Raw genomic sequence first — 17,441 nt, 5'->3', positions numbered from 1 at the left:
ACATGCACTTACTGATAAGGCCAAACAAAAGAATATGAGTGATTCTGGTTACACTGATTTTAAAATTAGGGTAGGCAGTTTTGTATATATAAAAATTAAAACATATTTCATGTGCATTTTGGTTTTAATGGAGGGGGTTGTGCTAGGGTCTGCTGTGAGAAAAAGGGATGGTCAGCCAACCTCAATTACACCTATTTCAGACCTGCCAACCCTTATGATTTTGCAGTAAGTCTTATGAAAATTACCCTTAAAATATGGACTTATGGCATACTAGCAAAAACTATGGAGAAATGATTGTTAAAAAATAATCATCGATGTGTCGAACTTTTAATTATGTTTTCCAGCTTTACAATAGCAGTTATTGATATTTTGTTACACCTTATTGAAAACTGGTCAATCTTACGGGGAAAAAATCAACTGCATTACTGAGATGGACTTGTCAGGGTTGGCAGGTCTGCTATTTGTGGGTTTGACATAAAGAATAATCTTATTTATTGGGAATGGAGACGTCATTGTACTTGCAAAGAAAATTTCATTTGACAAAAGTACCTGTATCATTTTAAATACTTTGTTTGAAACAAATTAGATACATTAAGCTACATTTAATGATGCTGACCAGAAAATTTACTGAGTTACAAATAGGATAAAATTCATGATGCTGTGTGAAATGTACAGTAGTGAAAAAGACGAAGTCATGGTATTGATCTGGCCTTGTATTATATTCAGCATCAGTGTATACATGTATAATGATGAAGGATAGAAAAAAAATTGCCAATTTGACTCGTACACAGCATTGACTTATTTGCCAGCAAATACAGTATATAAAGACCAATTATCTGGATAAAGCAATCTGTAATTGGCTTGGAACAATTGATTAGACTTGCATCATATATTGTTCACTTAGTATAGTAAGATCAGCGCTTAATTTACTGATGATGTGTTGAAAATGTTTGTGTATTCTCGAGGAAGACAATATCAGATACATATTCTTGCCAGATATTACAAAGAGTTTTTGTGAAAATATCTTGTACTGTAATGTTTATTACAACATCAACAGAGATGCTGCCAGGGTGAGTGATTGCTTGAATCACAAATTTTTTTATTACAAATTTGCACACTTGAACCAGTGATGCACAAGAACTCCTGCAAATTAGTTTGAAGTTGCGCATATGAAAATTTACTCTGCAGTATAACATTTTTATTTTGCCATTCATCCTTAAAGTGCTTGTCACAACACAAGTCATGCCAGGAGAAATATCTTTGCAGTTGTGTCTTTTTTTATAGCTGTTTACCCATTAGGTTTCATTGACTTAGCATAGATGGTTGTAAAAACTAGATTTGATTGGCACATTGGGGCCTGGCACGAGGATTCTGTCAGAGTTTGAACCTTGCATCACGTTTATAATATGGGCTACCTAGAAAATCCAAATGGCTGATTCAAGTGTGGTTCATCTTTAGACCATGATTTCATTTGGCAAATTCTGGCTGATAATAATGAAGGCAATTTAAAGTTAGGAAGTTTATCAATTATTGGAGTTGAGAAAATGTTAATAGAGATATCAATGAATGACTTCTAACAAAAATAGATGGCATGCCAGTAAGCCCCTCATTGCAGTGGTATTTTGTAGACAGGGCAGAATAACAAGCCAATTTAAACTTAAAGTGCAATTTTGTTTCTTTTTTCGTCGCAATTTAGCTGTGGAATCTTGTGCTACAAACTTATATAGCTCTAGCATAAGTGTTAAGATAAATTTAATAAATAAGAATCTAAAAATGAAATTAAGAAGTAAAGATATTGATGACTTGATCAAAATACCTCAGTCTGAACAAGAAGACTATGACATTAATGGACTTAAAATCCTAATACACCATGATGGAATGGTAAATTTGGCATAGTAGTCAGTAAGGTACTAATTCAAATAAGGGAAACTTTTGCAAAGCTTATGTTTGTGACAAATCCTTTTTTGGAGCATAAGTATCCAAAAGAGAGTACCATTAAGCTTTGAAAAATTGTAAATAACCATAAAGAACAGTTTTCAAATTTGTTCCAGCTGGCTAAGCTAGCTATGTATATGCCCCATCAGACAGCAGGGTGTTCTCAGCACAGAACAATATTCATGTCTAGTCGAATAAGCATTAATCTGTAAGCTCAGAAAGAGTCAACAGATTAATGTTTATTCAACTAGAGACAATATCTTTTGAAGATTTTGATTTGAATAGGGCTCAAACAGGAAGAGAGGTGGATATTGAAGTGTTGGGTAAATATTGAACAATGGCCATTTACTCCTCCCCTCCTTTTTGTTATCTTCCCTCCTCGTTTTTTGTGACAAGGGCTCCCCCTTTAGATAAAATCCTGGCATCATGTCTGCATCAATCAATAAAATCATTTTGTCCTTTAATCCTTTTACAGACAAATTTGGATTATTTAAAGGATTCATTCAAATATGTATTCTTAAAAATTACTTGCATATTATTAAACATTTATATTTTCATCAATAATTGTTATAAAAAAGATAGCCCAAATCTAGTTTTGATAAGCCCACCATAAGGCTGAGCATACCATGTTATGATATTTGTGCATGTGTCTGTATTTCCAAATTTCTTTCTTCATAATAACGTGAGTTGTCCATCATGTACAGTTACCAAACATTTTGGATGGCTTGCACTTCAGGTAAGGAAGAACCATTTTGATTTTGGGATAAAACTCAAAGGTCAAGGTTATAATGACTGAATGAAGAAAAATTATCTCCACACAATAACATTAGTTTTACATCACAGACATGAACCAAATTTTGGCGATGGCTTACATCTTGAGTAAGGAAGAAGCCAATTGATTTCATATTAAAGGTCAAGGTCAGTGATAAAGAAGAAAAGTGGTTTATCAATAAAATTTTAAATTATCAAAATAGGGGACTATGAACATGGGACAGACTTGTGCTGCTTGCAGCACTCTTTATACAGAGAATTAGACAATGTAGATGTACTGTTTAAGACGAGTAAAAAGGTCCCCAGGTGGCAGAGTGGTTTAGAACACTTGCCTTTACTGATCACTGTCATCTGTCTTCTGTACTCGTGGGTTTAAGTCTCGGGCTTGGCCAATTTGGGTTTATGAGAAAGCTTGTCAGTAGCTTCCTGTGGGTCAGTGGTTCTTTCCAAGGTTTTCCTGCATTTATCCTCCACCAGCTGCCATGTATAGCCAATCATGTGCATATAAATGGTGTTAAGCCTAAGACAACAACATAAGACAAGCAAAGTCATACAAAGAGAAATAATGATATATTTTACGCTTGTGCATGTCATATCAGAGGCAAGCTACATACATGTAATTGCTAAGACAAGTTTATTTTAGGATAAATTTTCTTTAATCAAATTTACAGAGGTAAGTTTTGCTCAGCTCTAAAGCAAAATGTAGTTGGTAGGTTTAGTATTAACATAAATTATTCACCATAATCCTTTTGATTTACATGTCTTTTGCAGGTACCAATTTAGAGCCCATCCACTAAACACCAAGATTTTCACAGAGCAGCCCTATATAAAGCATTCTGAGAAAGAGCCCACAAGACCAGAGGAGTTTGACCTGCACACTGACAGACGCATTCAGACAAGGGAGACAATGAAACATGATACTGAGGAACATTACGAGTTTCATGCACAGCCAGTTCCAAAGAAAATCTTGGAGGGTCCGGTGGTAAGGGGGAAAAATGGTTTGGATGATAGCAGCATTTTGTTACCACCCACCCAGTATTTCACTATTTTGTAGAGTCTGTCACAGGTTGGGAAACTCTTGGAATGCTGTGTGAATTATTTTTTGTCACCCAAATATTTTTCACTAATTTGTAGTGTTATTAATAGATTGGCAAATCTTTGAATGTCATGTCCTCGTGTATTTGAATATTTTGTTGCATCATTTCATTGGTTGGGCGAATGACTTTTTGTCACCCTTAAGTATTTCAGTATATAGGTTAATCAACTCTTTGTTAAACTCTTTACTAATACCATTGAAGTTTGTTCAGGAAAAATGTAACCTTCCTGTGTGTGCATTACTTTGTACAGTCTTTCCAGTGTTCCTACATTTTTCCTATTTTTATTTAGACTTGCTATCTTTCTCTACTTTTTTCCAACATAGCCATACTGTCCTTTCTTTTTAGCTCTACTGGTCATAGACCGGAAGAGTTTATGGGATGGTCTGTTGTCCATTGTCCAGCCATCTGTCCATTAGCACAAGTTTGTCATTCCATGATCTAGTTGGTCCTAAGTGAAAGTTATGCTGCTTGGAAATCCAATATCATCACTACAGTGGCCATCTTGAAAACCCTATCACTACTTCTCCAGAATGGATGGTCATATCAACATCGGGTTTCACTGTAGGACTTCTTAAGAAGTCTAGTTGGTCCTAAATGACAGAGTTGCTGATCTGACATCCACAGTGGCCATCTTGAAAATCTTGCAATTGCTACTCCTTTTGAATGTATTTGTCATATCAACAATGAGGTTTTTACTAAAACACTTTATATGATGTCCAGTTGGTGCCAATTGGATGTTCAGTATGCCTCAACAGCAGTTATGCTGAAAATCTTGTTATTGCTAATTCTCTTGAAGAGAAATTCATATTGATATGGGTTTTTTGCCAAAGGACTTTTTATTATGTCTGGTTGGTCCTAAACCAAAATCTTACCAATATGATGTTTAACATGGCTGCCATGCGGCCAGCTTGAAACGCTTGTTATCACTACTTTTCCTGAATAAATAGTCATGTTATCATGGGGTTTTCGCTACAAGACTTATTATAATGTACGGCTGCTTCTAAATTAAAATGGGGCTGATCTGATGTCCAATATGTGGCCATCTTTAAAATCTTGGTTTCACTACTCCTTTTAAATGGAAACTCATTTTGACTTAAAAGTTTTCATCAGAAGAGTTCTTATGGTGTCTTTTTGGCTCTAAATAAAAATGACCAATGTGGCCACCGTGGTGGCTGTCTTGAAAATATTGTTATCTCTACTCCCAAATGGATGACTGTCAGCATGGGGTTTTCACCGATAGACTTCTTTTGTTACCCAGTTTGTACTAAATGGATGTCTGCATGAGCATGGGGTTTTCACCAACAGACTTCTTCTGTTACAAAGTTTGTCCTCAATGAAAATGGTGCCAATCATGCATCCAGTATGGCTACCACAGTGTCAGACCTGCCAGCTCTTACGATTTTGCTGTAAGTCTTACGAAAATTACCCTTAAAATACAGACTTACGGCATATAAGCAAAAACTATGGAAAAATGATAGTTGCCAAAAAATTTGGATAATCGGTTAATCTATGTTTGATATGGATCCAAGTTTCATATTAGGATTAGTGAAATAAGTCAGGGAACCAGACTAATTTTACAGCAGCACCCCAGATGCTTTAAACTGCACCTATTTGTTCATACAAAGCATCTGCATGATCATACTGTTGATTGTAAAAAAATTAAAAAATGGCGTCCAGAAAGTAATGCATGTTTAAGACAAAAGAGGAAAAAAAGCTTCTAAAAAAGTGTTAAAAATTAACACAGAAGAATAAAAAGGAGTATTCAGATTCCTGTGAATAAAAGCTGGAAAGTACACAATTACGTTTATTGGACATCATGTGCCAATTTTAGTATGTCTCGTGGGCGGAGATATGATTGCCGTCGTCATGTGAAATGGAAAAAGAATTTCCAAGAATTATGTCAAGTTGAGAGATAGCAGCAAGTCATTGAGTTGCATAGGGTTCGGAACTAAAGTTTGTGCAAATGAGTGGTAAATAAAGTCGACGCGTAGTGTACAAACTTTTCAGTTGAACATAATGAATATCCTCAATGTGTCGAACTTTAATTACGTTTTCCAGGTTTACAATAGCAGTTATTGATATTTTGTTACACCTTACTGAAAATTGGTCAATCTTACTGAAAAAATCAACTGCCTTACTGAGATGGACTCGTCAGGGTTGGCAGGTCTGCAATGTCTGTCTTGAAATTCTTGTCACTACTTGCCTTGAATGGATGATCGTTATAACATGGGACTTTCACCAAGACCTTTGATGATACCTGTTTGGTCCTAAATGAAATTGGTGACAGTCTGATAACCATATGGCTGCCATAACAGATAATTTGAAAAGGCTATTATTGCTGAAGAATAACAGAGATGGTTTCAACACTTAGCAGTTAGGGCTGTTAATTAAAACATATGGGACTCAGGGAAGGCGCTTTTAAAGTGGGGGTAATCAACCATATATGCAATTTAGAAATTTCTTATCATTTTATTATGAACTCTGAGATCAAAGTACCCTGGTGTATATTTTTAAAACACTGCCTTCCCATGGTTTTATATATGTTTAAATGGAATGGCCCTTTAAGTAAAAAAATGATCTTGTCTTGAATTACTGGAGAGAAAAAATTTGTCCAGTAGAGGTACTTGCATTTTCAGTTTTATGTTGAAAATCAATTACACACAGCATGAACAGCCATAGCAAAGCAGATCCGGTGTGGTCTCAGTGATGTGAAGATGGGTGCTTAGGATATGATATCCCTATTTTAGTCATTTCACCATGTATTTGGCCATATGACTTGACCATGTATTTGATCCTATAACTTCACCGTGTATTTGGTCTTTTGACTTTACCATGTATTTGGCCATATGACTTTACCATGTATTTGTTCCTATGAATTCGCCATGTATTTGGTCCTATGACATTACCATGTATTTGGTCCTATGACTTCACCATGTATTTGGTCCTCTGACTTTACCATGTATTTGGTCCTATGACATTACCATGTATTTGGTCCTAAAACATTACCATGTATTTGGTCCTATGACATTACCATGTATTTGGTCCTAAAACATTACCATGTATTTGGTCCTATGACTTCACCATGTATTTGGTCCTCTGACTTTACCATGTATTTGACCATATGACTTTACCATGTATTTGGTCCTATGACATTACCATATATTTGGTCCTATGACTTCACCATGTATTTGGTCCTCTGACTTTACCATGTATTTGACCATACGACTTTACCATGTATTTGGCCATATGACTTTACTATTTATTTAGCCATATGACATTTATATGAGCACAGCATAAACTATATATTAGAATTAATTACAGCTGATAGGACCTAGATTATGTTTTTTATTGTAATTATGAATAGGTACAAATTTTGTAATCAGCTGCTGCAAGAACTAGCAACTAAATGTTGTTTTCTTTTTAATTTCCTAAATCATTAAAGAAGGAAAAATACAATATTTTGACCTATTTGCAACAATGATAAATGTAATGTAGGTACTTCTGTTGGTTGGAATTAATTACAATGTATAGCTACTGCTGTGCTCATTGGAATTCATGTGGCCAAAATAATGGTGTCATGACTGAAATGGGTGCATACAGCTTAAGAATGTAGGGGTAACCATGACTAAAGCTAGTATGTGAGTAAGGGCCTGCTATTGTTTAAGTTTGTAAAAGTTAGTTATGAAATGGTTTTATATTTTCAGTACTTCACATAAATTTCATGGTATTTTTCTTTATAAAATATCCATATTTTCCCCTAGTTTTTCTCTACTTTAAAGAAAAAAATTAGCTCTTCTTTATCCCCACTTGTTCACAAAGTGTTGCTGGAATGAGTGTGTGTGCATAATATAATTTCAATCCTGTTGCGGATTTTAATACCTGAAGTATAATTTTAGGAGATGGATAGATGTAAACAACATTTTTATATACTTTTCTTACCCACTGTTTATAGATTTTGATGTTGTGGACTTGCATTAGTAAGAAATGGATGGGGGGGGGGGAGAACCAGCATGCAGTTGTGCTCTAGATTTGCAACTACATTCTGGCCAGTAATGAGCAGATTTATATAATCTAATCAATCTACTTTCATTTCAGGGCTTGAAACCAGCAAAACCACTGCCAGTTACCAACCCTAAGTCTCCAGCTTTTGCATTAAAACACAGAGCTAGGTTACCCACCAGGACACAACCGGAACCTGAAGAGGTAGGAAAGAGCCACCTTCAGCAAGATATATTATACAGCTGACAGTTTAGGGGGAAATTCCCCATCTATCTGAATACGGTTTGATTGATTGGGTGGGTGGATTTTCTAGGTAAAAGGGATTTTTTTAAGTTAATGAAGGTAGGGGTTGAAAATATGGGTAATTTTGAGGTATCATTTGTTAGATATTAGCTTGAAATTTGAAGTCGTGTGTCCTAGTTTAGACCTTGGCATTGAATGAGCAACCTGTGACCTTGACTTCTGACCTTGTAACTACCCTATTGATCTGTTGATATATGACAGATCTGAAAACAGTATTTGTTTAGAAACAGAAGTTCTGGTCCATTCACAGCTCAACAACTTACAATGAAAATCTAAAACTATGAATAGTTAAATATCCATTTAGATACATAAACTTGCCTCCATGAATAGTTTAATTGCCATTCAGGTACATTAACTTTCCCATATGAATAGTTAAGTTGCCATTCAGATACATAAACCTGCCTGTATAAGAAGTTTAATTGCCATTCAGGTACATAAACTTGCCCATATGAATAGTTAAATTGCCATTCAGATAAATATGAAAACTTAAATTGCCTTTCAGATACATAAACTTGCCCATATGAATAGTTAAATTGCCATTCAGATAAATATGAAAACTTAAATTGCCATTCAGATACATGTGATTAAATTGCCATTCAGATACATGTGAATAGTTAAATTGCCATTCAGATACATAAACTTGCCTGTATGAATAGTTAAATTGCCATTCAGATACATAAACTTGCCTGTATGAATAGTTAAATTGCCATTCAGATACATGTGAATAGTTAAATTGCCATTCAGATACATGTGAATGGTTAAATTGCCATTCAGATATATGTGAATGGTTAAATTGCCATTCAGATATATGTGAATAGTTAAATTGCCATTCAGATAAATGTGAATAGTTAAATTGCCATTCAACTTGCTGTATGAGAACTTTAAAGTGGTTCAGTTGAACATCAACACTATTTCTGTCATGAAAGGCAACCTTAGTGAAAATGTTTTTCCTGCTCATGAAAAGATTTAATATCCATAAAAATTCATTTATACAAGTTTCAAAGGGGATGGTGAGATCCATTAATGTAATAATTAAAAAAGTCAATAAAAAAGGTACAATATAAAGGTATTTAATGAATCCAGATACATCTTTTACAAAAATTAGAATTTATAAAATTGTTGTACTTTTATGTGCAGGTATTTAACTTAAAGTTTTAACTGACCTAAGTTACCACTGCATGGAAAATTACTGTTAGAAACTTTTCCTATAGTATAGTAGATTTTTGTTACTAGGCAAAAATGGGAATTTAGAAGTCTGATTGTCTTCTGTATTTAATTTCCTTTATTGAGAAAAGGATCCTATTGTTTCCACAGAAAAGGATTGTTCTTTGGTTCTTTAAATTTGGGCTTTGTAGCAACCTTGCAGTACACAAAAACAGGAACCCACAAAGAAAAAGAGAATTAAAATAATTCATTGCAACAATAATAATCACCTGGGGTTTTTAAAAATTGCAGAAAACATATGTGCTTAGCAAACCATATTACATCCCCATATTACATAGGAGCCATTCATTTTATAACTTATCTTGCTTCATAGTCTTTTACCTGAAAAATATTTCTTTAAACTATGCTGATTTTGCTAAAATGGAAAAAATATGTAAAATTTACCGTATGTTTTAATAGTTATATATTTGTTTCACTGTTTCCATAGGAAGAGAAGATTATCAGGGCAAATCCAGTTCCACATGCAGGAATCCCATTCCAGCCAAGTCTGGAACATAAAGCTACAGTACTTCAGCCCTTTACCTTTGATGAGAGAGACAAACTGATGATACAGAAGAAAGAAGAAAAGATGCAGGAAATTCTGGAGGAGGAGAAAAGGGTAAGATTGAACATAAATTGTTTCTGCAACACATTCAATTTCCAGAGATGAGACTTTTGAGTGATATAATATGATATAAATATATTTGAAGAATATTATCTGTACCATGTATTTAATTTTTCATTACATTAAATAATATTTTTATGAACTGAAAACTGCAGCCATTCATTTATTAAACACAACCAAATTTATGTATTTATTCAGGGTTTGCACAATCTTGAAAAGGGGTTGAACTTAAGGTTGGCTTCAAAAAGTACTTTAAAATACTTAGTAGTTCTTGAAAAGAGCTTGACATTTAAGTTAAGTGTATTTCATTGAAAAACATTAATTCTCTGTTATAAATATCAAGAAAAAAACTGAAAGACACATTGAAAAAAGTTAGAAATCCAATCTATGACTTTTAGTTCCATGTTGGGTCACTTACATATTCAGCAAGGGTTTGATTGTTTATATGCTTATAAGTACTCTGTCACATTTGAATTGTAACCATCTAATGTTGTGAAATTAATGCTTTGTTCATTGGGTCATTAAGGCTAATAAACAAAATGGATAAGGCCAAGTGATAAATTAAGTGTAGTGTCTTGTATTTGTCGAAAGATATTAGATCAGTCTCAACATGTTATGTTTTGGCTCAGTTGAACCTGAAATCGCTCAAATCTAGTGGAACTTTTTTGATTGTAGGATACAGTATATAATCACTTACAAGTCCAACTGCAAACTACACAGACCCAGGTCTGCTGTCACATACTGCGCCTGCAGATCTGTTTATGCAGTTTGTTAAGAGTAATCAGTAGAACAAACAACATAGACCCTAATTTGTGGGCACGTTATGCTACAGAAGATCACGATGTTTGTTGTTTGCAGTTTGACTTTATTTATAAAAGATTATGTATGGTACAATATTGTTTTAATTTATTCAGTTAAAATTGATAAAGACATACCAAAGAATTAGAACAAAGTGTTAGATCACCAAGATCTGACAACTCTGCTCATAATGTAAATAACCTTATCTAGATCAGTTTGTGAAAGGGGGCCCCGAGTGGCCGAGTGGTCTAAAGCGCTCTCTGTTACAGATCACTGCCATCTCACCTCTGTCTGCGTGGGTTCAAGTCTAGGATTTGGCTAATGTGGGTATGTGAGAAAGCTTGCCAGTGGCTTCTTGTGGGTCGGTGGTTCTTTCCAGGGTTTTCCCGGGTTCTTCCTCTACCATTAATACTGACCGCCATGCATAACCTATCGTGTGCTGAAAAATGGCGTTAAACCTCACAACAACAACAACATCAGTTTGTGAAAGGGCTCTGAAGTCTCTTGGCAGGAGTGATAAAGAACGAAATGTTCAACAGTAGGAATTCGTTGAGATATTTTGCTTAAACTTGAATGAAAACTCGAGTCAAGACTGATGTAGATGAGGAGATTGCATGTCCTTCCCATGCCATTAAGTTTATCAGTGTTTTGTCCTTGGCCTAGCTATTCCAGGGGGTTTTTTAAAGCCCAGAAGCATATTTCTTTTGGGATCCAAATTTCAGGGTCACTTTAACTAGGAGAAAAATTATTTCTGCAAAGAAATTTCATTTATAAACCATGTTCCTTATCCAAAGTTTGTGTGTGTCTTGGTTATGAAGAAGCCTGATTTTGGCCTTGAAAGGTCAAAGGTTAAGGTCTCTGACTGAAGGAAGACTTTATTTTCTATTTTTATGTGTTTGTGAGGAGGTATAATAACTTTTGTTCTCAACCATGTACATTTAATCAAAGTGTATTTAGTTATGGAAGATGCCTATTGATTTGAGCTTTAAAAGATCAAAGGCTGGGGCTCCTGCAGGTTAAAGAAAAACTGCTTTTGCAGAATAAATTTTGTTCTAGAGTCAGTTCCTTTACCAAATGTATGATGTGTTGCACTTAGAGTTGGGGCTGTCATATTGGGCGGGCAATACTGGTGACTACCCAGGGCACCAAACCTGGGTTTGAGTTGGGGCATTATTATTTTCTGAGTGAGAAGCAATGAAGCTGATGCTTGCCTGGGGCACCATTTCATCTGGTGCAAACTTAAGATAGCCTGCATAAGGTAATGAAGAAACAAGACTCGGGGGGGGTCTGATAGTAAGAGGTTTTAGTTATGGTTAAGTTTAATAAGTTTTAAAAAGAATATTTTCTGCATATTAAGATTAGTTCAAGAATGCATACCTTTACCATAAGTCAAGGTCATCCAGACCCATTAGTTAGTAATCTCCAGTCAACAATATCCATACACTACTAGGGGACTGTGAAATGCAGGGCAGGTGCATAATGTGCTTTTTATAGTACACCTATGGACTTTGTTCATTGGATGAATCATTACAAAGCTAAAACAATTCATTCTGCAGCATGCTCGTTCTACCTTTAGACCTTGGGACAATGGTCATATATTTTACTTCAATGCATTAATTGTGGGTTTGACATGCAGGTCCTGGTCTTTTTTTACTCTTGAATAAATGACCTGAAAATTCATTATCTTTCTGGTTTGGTCTTAGGACAGATTAATTTCAGGATAGATGAAATGGAATTTTTATTTGTACTTGCCCATTATTTATATTTTTAGGCACGAGATTTTGTTGCCAATCCACTACCCAACCTCAGCCCCGATGTTCTGCCCCCAAAGAAGGTCAAGCCACCAACACGGCCCGAGAGTCCCCATCTTAAAATTGATGCAAGAGGTGCGAAACGGGCAGCTGAGTGGAAGGCAAAGGTAAAACAGTCTTGTCTAAATGGTAGAATGAGCAGAAGAACTTTCATACACATTACACATAAAACTAGACTTAATGCAAATTTTCTAATAGTGGTTATGACACATCCTAACCAGTTATTTTATTTCCAGATGTGTTTAATCTAGAAACATATGTATCACTTTGTGATGGTTGTGGCAGCAGTGAAACCATTGTTGTTATCAACTGTTTATAAATTTTGTTCTTAAGTTTTTTTTTGGGAAAGACATAAACCATAAATTGCAATTCAGTTCAAAGGCAAGGGATATCATTCCACAACCATTGTTTTTGAGACCATTTCTCTACCTCTTTAATACTGATACTAAATGAAATTTGATACCTAATGAGTTTGTGTTGCAAGGAATATTGTCTCTTGACCTGTATTTTATCTGTCCTGTATTTTCTCTTCAGAAGACCAAAATTTAGTTGTGTTTATGAAACATAATTAAGGTATAGGATTATTTATCAGCAGGCAGGGGAAGCTGCATCATATTGAAATTATTGATTTTACAGCTTTCATAAATTTCAAAGTCATATTCGAAATCATATTGCTGACTATATTGAAGTCATAGTGTTTAAAGGGACCCTTGTTAGCATGAGGATTATTTACTACAGTAGTTACGCAACATGAAATATGTAAAGATCCTAAGGGATAATAAAATACAATAAACCCCATGTCATGTACATTGATAATTTTTCAGAACCTTGCTGTTTCTGGACTTGATTCCTTCTCAAGGCAGCATCAGAAAGTGAGTGAAAACGATACCTCTTAATTGTCCCCATTTGATTGTCATTTACATATACAAGTTGACATTTTTTTTGTAGTTTAGTTATAATTACGCAATACAAGTCAGTAATGAGGTAAATGTAGTTTTTTGGAGTATGGTACTAACCACATGAGGGACAGCACTACATCTTGTTAGAATTTACATTTTTTCCCCAACAATTTTCATCATATTTTGTTTGCTGTACAATAGTACTGAGCAATTTTAACATCAACTCAATTTTTCACATTAGCATTTTTTTTAAAAAGCTCCTCCTCACCCTCACCATGCAGTGCCCAATTCCAATAATTTATGGATGGGACATTTAATTTTACCCAGGTCTTTCCATCCATTTCTGTCAATATTTTTCTCATTATTATTTCTGCCAAATTTTAAGTTACAAGCCTTTTTAATCGTTGCTTATTTTATTCCAATTCCTTTCATAACTGTTGAAGAATCCTCCGGTGGCTTAAGTGGGTAGAGCATCCCCCTTGGATGCAGGAAGTTGCAGGTTCAAACACCGGCCGAATCATACCAAAGATTTATAAAAGTGGTACTAACAACCACCTTTGCTTGGCACTCAGTAATAAGAGGTTAGTGTTAGGACTGGCTGGCCTTGTGTAAGGATAATGTGACTGGGTGGACATCATGCTACATGACTGCAGTTTGATGCCTCAGTGCTAGACATCACTATAAACTGCTACAATGCAGACATCATAGTGATATGATTGCAAAATTATTAAAGCTACATTAAAAATCCAAATCACACACAAACACATAAACGTTTAAAGATTCAATTGAATAAATCAAAATTTGGTTTATCGTAAAATATTGAAAAGATGTTAAACAAGTGTAAATTTCACATATTTATATCAGAGTTTTAGACGATATTTTAAAATATGGGTTAGTTTCATATAGAACTTTTTGTCAAATTTTGATAAGTAATAGCCTGTTTTTAATACAAAATGTTTCTATGTTGAGCGATGGTTCCTTCATTAAAACCAGCAGAGGTATCTGTGTCCTCTAGACACATTTAGTTTTCGCTACAACAAGCAAGCTGGAAATTAAGAATAGTAAAAACAGGATTCAGTGCAGTTAATGAAATGCACACTGAAAATACTGGAGGATAGATGATGATACACAATGGATGCACACTGAAAATACTGGAGGATAGATGATGATACACAATGGACATTATTTCTGTCTCTTTTCTTCACTGTATATCAGACTAAAAATTATGTTTCTTTGTTTTACATATATTTTGCTTAGCACTAAGCAGCTTTTGGTTTTTGTTGGGGTTCAGGATATAAAGACTCACTTTTGATGCTGCCTGTGCACTGTCAGACCAAAACTCACAGCCATCAATGATTATACATTTTCAGATTTTTTGAAGAACAGGGAAATCAAATCAGCGAATCTCATCACATACATTGAATCCACAATGCAAATAATTCCATCAAAAATATGCACACACACATTTAGAATATTCAATAATTTTGTTACAGGTCATATAGGTCTGAATTCAGTGGGAAAAAATAGCACAATCATGTAACGAATGTACTTTTTAGTATGTCCCAAGTCAGTAAAGGTTGGTTTGCATTTTAAGCCGCATTGGAAGCGTTCCTAAGCATAAACTTTTTTCCACATGCTTAGCATGTTTTCATAACAATTGGTGCTTCAAAGGTAGTGTTTTCTTTGAAATTTCAGCAATATCTGGGTACATATTTAAAAAAGGAATTGGCTGTCATTTAGTCGATTACTGCTCCTCCCTGCTTATTGAATAGACCAACAAGTAAGATCTTGTTGGTTTTCTTTTTTTTTTTTACATTTGTGGTAATGGAGTGATGTTGCCTTCCACACTTGTCTCAGAAATTTGTAAAAGGGTCAACTGATGATAGAGACGCAGGTGTTCTGGTCTGATGGCAAGGATTACTACAGAATATGTGAGTGTCCTGAAGCATTTAATTCTGAGTGAAAAGAAGAGGAATTTTACTTAGCATCCACATAAAAATGTCAGTCTATGTAAATATATTAAATACTAGCAAGCAGCCAAAAATCCGAAGAAAGATAGATTATAAAATAATGCCTCGTCCAGTTGATCTCGGGTACCAGAAATGTCAACAGCAAAAAAGCGGATATCTTAACATACGGTACTATGCTAGATATCAACATTAGTGGATTATGATATAACAATGCACTGTTAAGATGGTTTGTCATTATGGATAAAGAATTTGTTTATGTAACAATAGATAAATTTCAGTGCATTTTATATCAAGTTTATGGCTGCCTTTCATGGGGCTCCAGTGGTCTAGTTGTTAGAGCATCTGCCTCGGATGCGGCAGGTAGCGGGTTTGAACCGCGGCTGAGTTATACCAAATACTTATAAAAGTGGTACTAACAGCTGCCTCCTAGGCATTCAGCATTAAGAGGTTAGTGTTAGGATTGGTCAGCCTGGTGTCATGATAATGTGACTGGGTGGTACATCATGCTACGTGTCTGCAGTTTGATGCCCCAGTGCTAGACATCACTATAAACTGACACACTGCAGACATCGAAGCGATATGGCTGAAAAATTGTTAAAGCTACATTAAAAATCCTAATCACACACACACATACACACACAATATGGACAAAGAATTTGTTTATGTAACAATAGATAAATTTCAGTGCATTTTATATCAAGTTTGCAGCTTCCTTTCATGTGGCCTCTGAATTTCTCTGCTCCAAACCAATGGTTGTATATATAAATATACATATGTTTAAACACAGCCATCAATGTTGCCAATATATAAAAAATTGCCAAATGGTATAGTTTGCCACCAATAAGGAAAACAAATTGCAATTTGTGACATTTGCAAAGCCCTGCATGATCCCTGAATAAACTTTTTACACATTTTTCATACTATTAAGAAGAAAAAACTATATTTTCATGTTCGAGAAAAATAAATAAAAAATTTCAGGAGCCATGCCACGATCTCCTTGTATTATTCATACGCGATCTCCTCCCCAAAAACGATAAACTTTTTACGTTTTTTTCTTCGTACTTTTAAGAAAGAAATTATTCTGTGTACGAGAAAAATACATGTATCTGAAATTTCTGGAGCCTTACCACAACCATGTTATATCCAAAATTGTGTTATATTGGAGTGTGCTATAGCGGGGTCACACTGCATATTGCTTTGGTGAGAGAAAAGTGAATCATCAATAATCCAGGTTCATGCTACACAAGACTCCACAAATTCATAAACATTCATGATCTAAAGGACACAATTAAACATGTTTGTCTCCATTGATTTTAAGCAGGGATCACACAGGTATATTTCAAATACAAAGAATAAATTATATAACTTTTGAAATTCAGAATTTTTGTTGCTTATTTTCCCAATTTGAAATGAATAAATAAATTTAAAAAATGAAGTGGGATAAAATTTAGGTAGATCAAATGACACATGACATGGGTAATTTCCAGACGGAGTAGCCAATTTGCAGTAGCGGCAGGCTAATAAGGCATGTGTTTTTTCTTTACTTTTGTGTCAATTTATGCAGTGATAAACAAGATAACTATTGGATGAAGTTCAGTTTCTTGAGAAAATTATACTTTGAATACTTTTTAAACAACTCTTTTGGACTGTATAAACCAGAGTTTCTCAAATTAGTCATAGAAGTGTGATTTCACTTATTCTTTGCAGTTTTTACTCCCATGTTTAATGTTTGAAATTTGTCCATCTACATGGCATGTGAAGCTGTACCGATTAATTGGCTATACTCATAATCGGGCTGATTATTAGAACCATCGGTATAATCGGTATTGGCAGAAATAATCGGTGCTGATGTAAACAAATTTCCAAAAATATAAATTCAATCAAAACATTCATCTTGACATTTTAAATCAGAATTAAATAGTGGAAATTACGGAATAAACATTTGATTAATTGAAAGACAATATATTCTTAAAAGTAAATACTTTTTAACAGACTTGCTGTAAACTGCTGCTTTTTGTCTGCATACAGCA

General features: G+C 34.6%; 1 protein-coding gene across 3 annotated transcripts in view; it reads left to right on the top strand.

Annotated features, from left to right (window-relative positions):
* The window catches only part of LOC149782989 (targeting protein for Xklp2 homolog), a 71,630-nt gene that overhangs the window by 42,944 nt on the left and 11,245 nt on the right, over positions 1-17,441 (top strand). For 2 of the 3 annotated variants that reach the window (XM_089934551.1, XM_089934549.1), the window contains 5 exons: positions 3,478-3,688; positions 7,899-8,006; positions 9,757-9,927; positions 12,503-12,649; positions 13,367-13,414. In XM_089934551.1, coding sequence (XP_089790677.1) covers positions 3,478-3,688; positions 7,899-8,006; positions 9,757-9,927; positions 12,503-12,649; positions 13,367-13,414 — 685 coding nt within the window. The remainder of the gene's footprint in view (positions 1-3,477; positions 3,689-7,898; positions 8,007-9,756; positions 9,928-12,502; positions 12,650-13,366; positions 13,415-17,441) is intronic. The other variant, XM_089934550.1, reaches the window with a different exon arrangement.

Source organism: Sinohyriopsis cumingii, chromosome 15 (genome assembly GCF_028554795.1).
Source record: "Sinohyriopsis cumingii isolate HCF-2022 chromosome 15, ASM2855479v2, whole genome shotgun sequence".
Classification (NCBI taxonomy): domain Eukaryota; kingdom Metazoa; phylum Mollusca; class Bivalvia; order Unionida; family Unionidae; genus Sinohyriopsis; species Sinohyriopsis cumingii.
The sequence above is the reverse complement of the archived record's forward strand: the minus strand, read 5'-3'. Positions and strand labels throughout refer to the sequence as shown.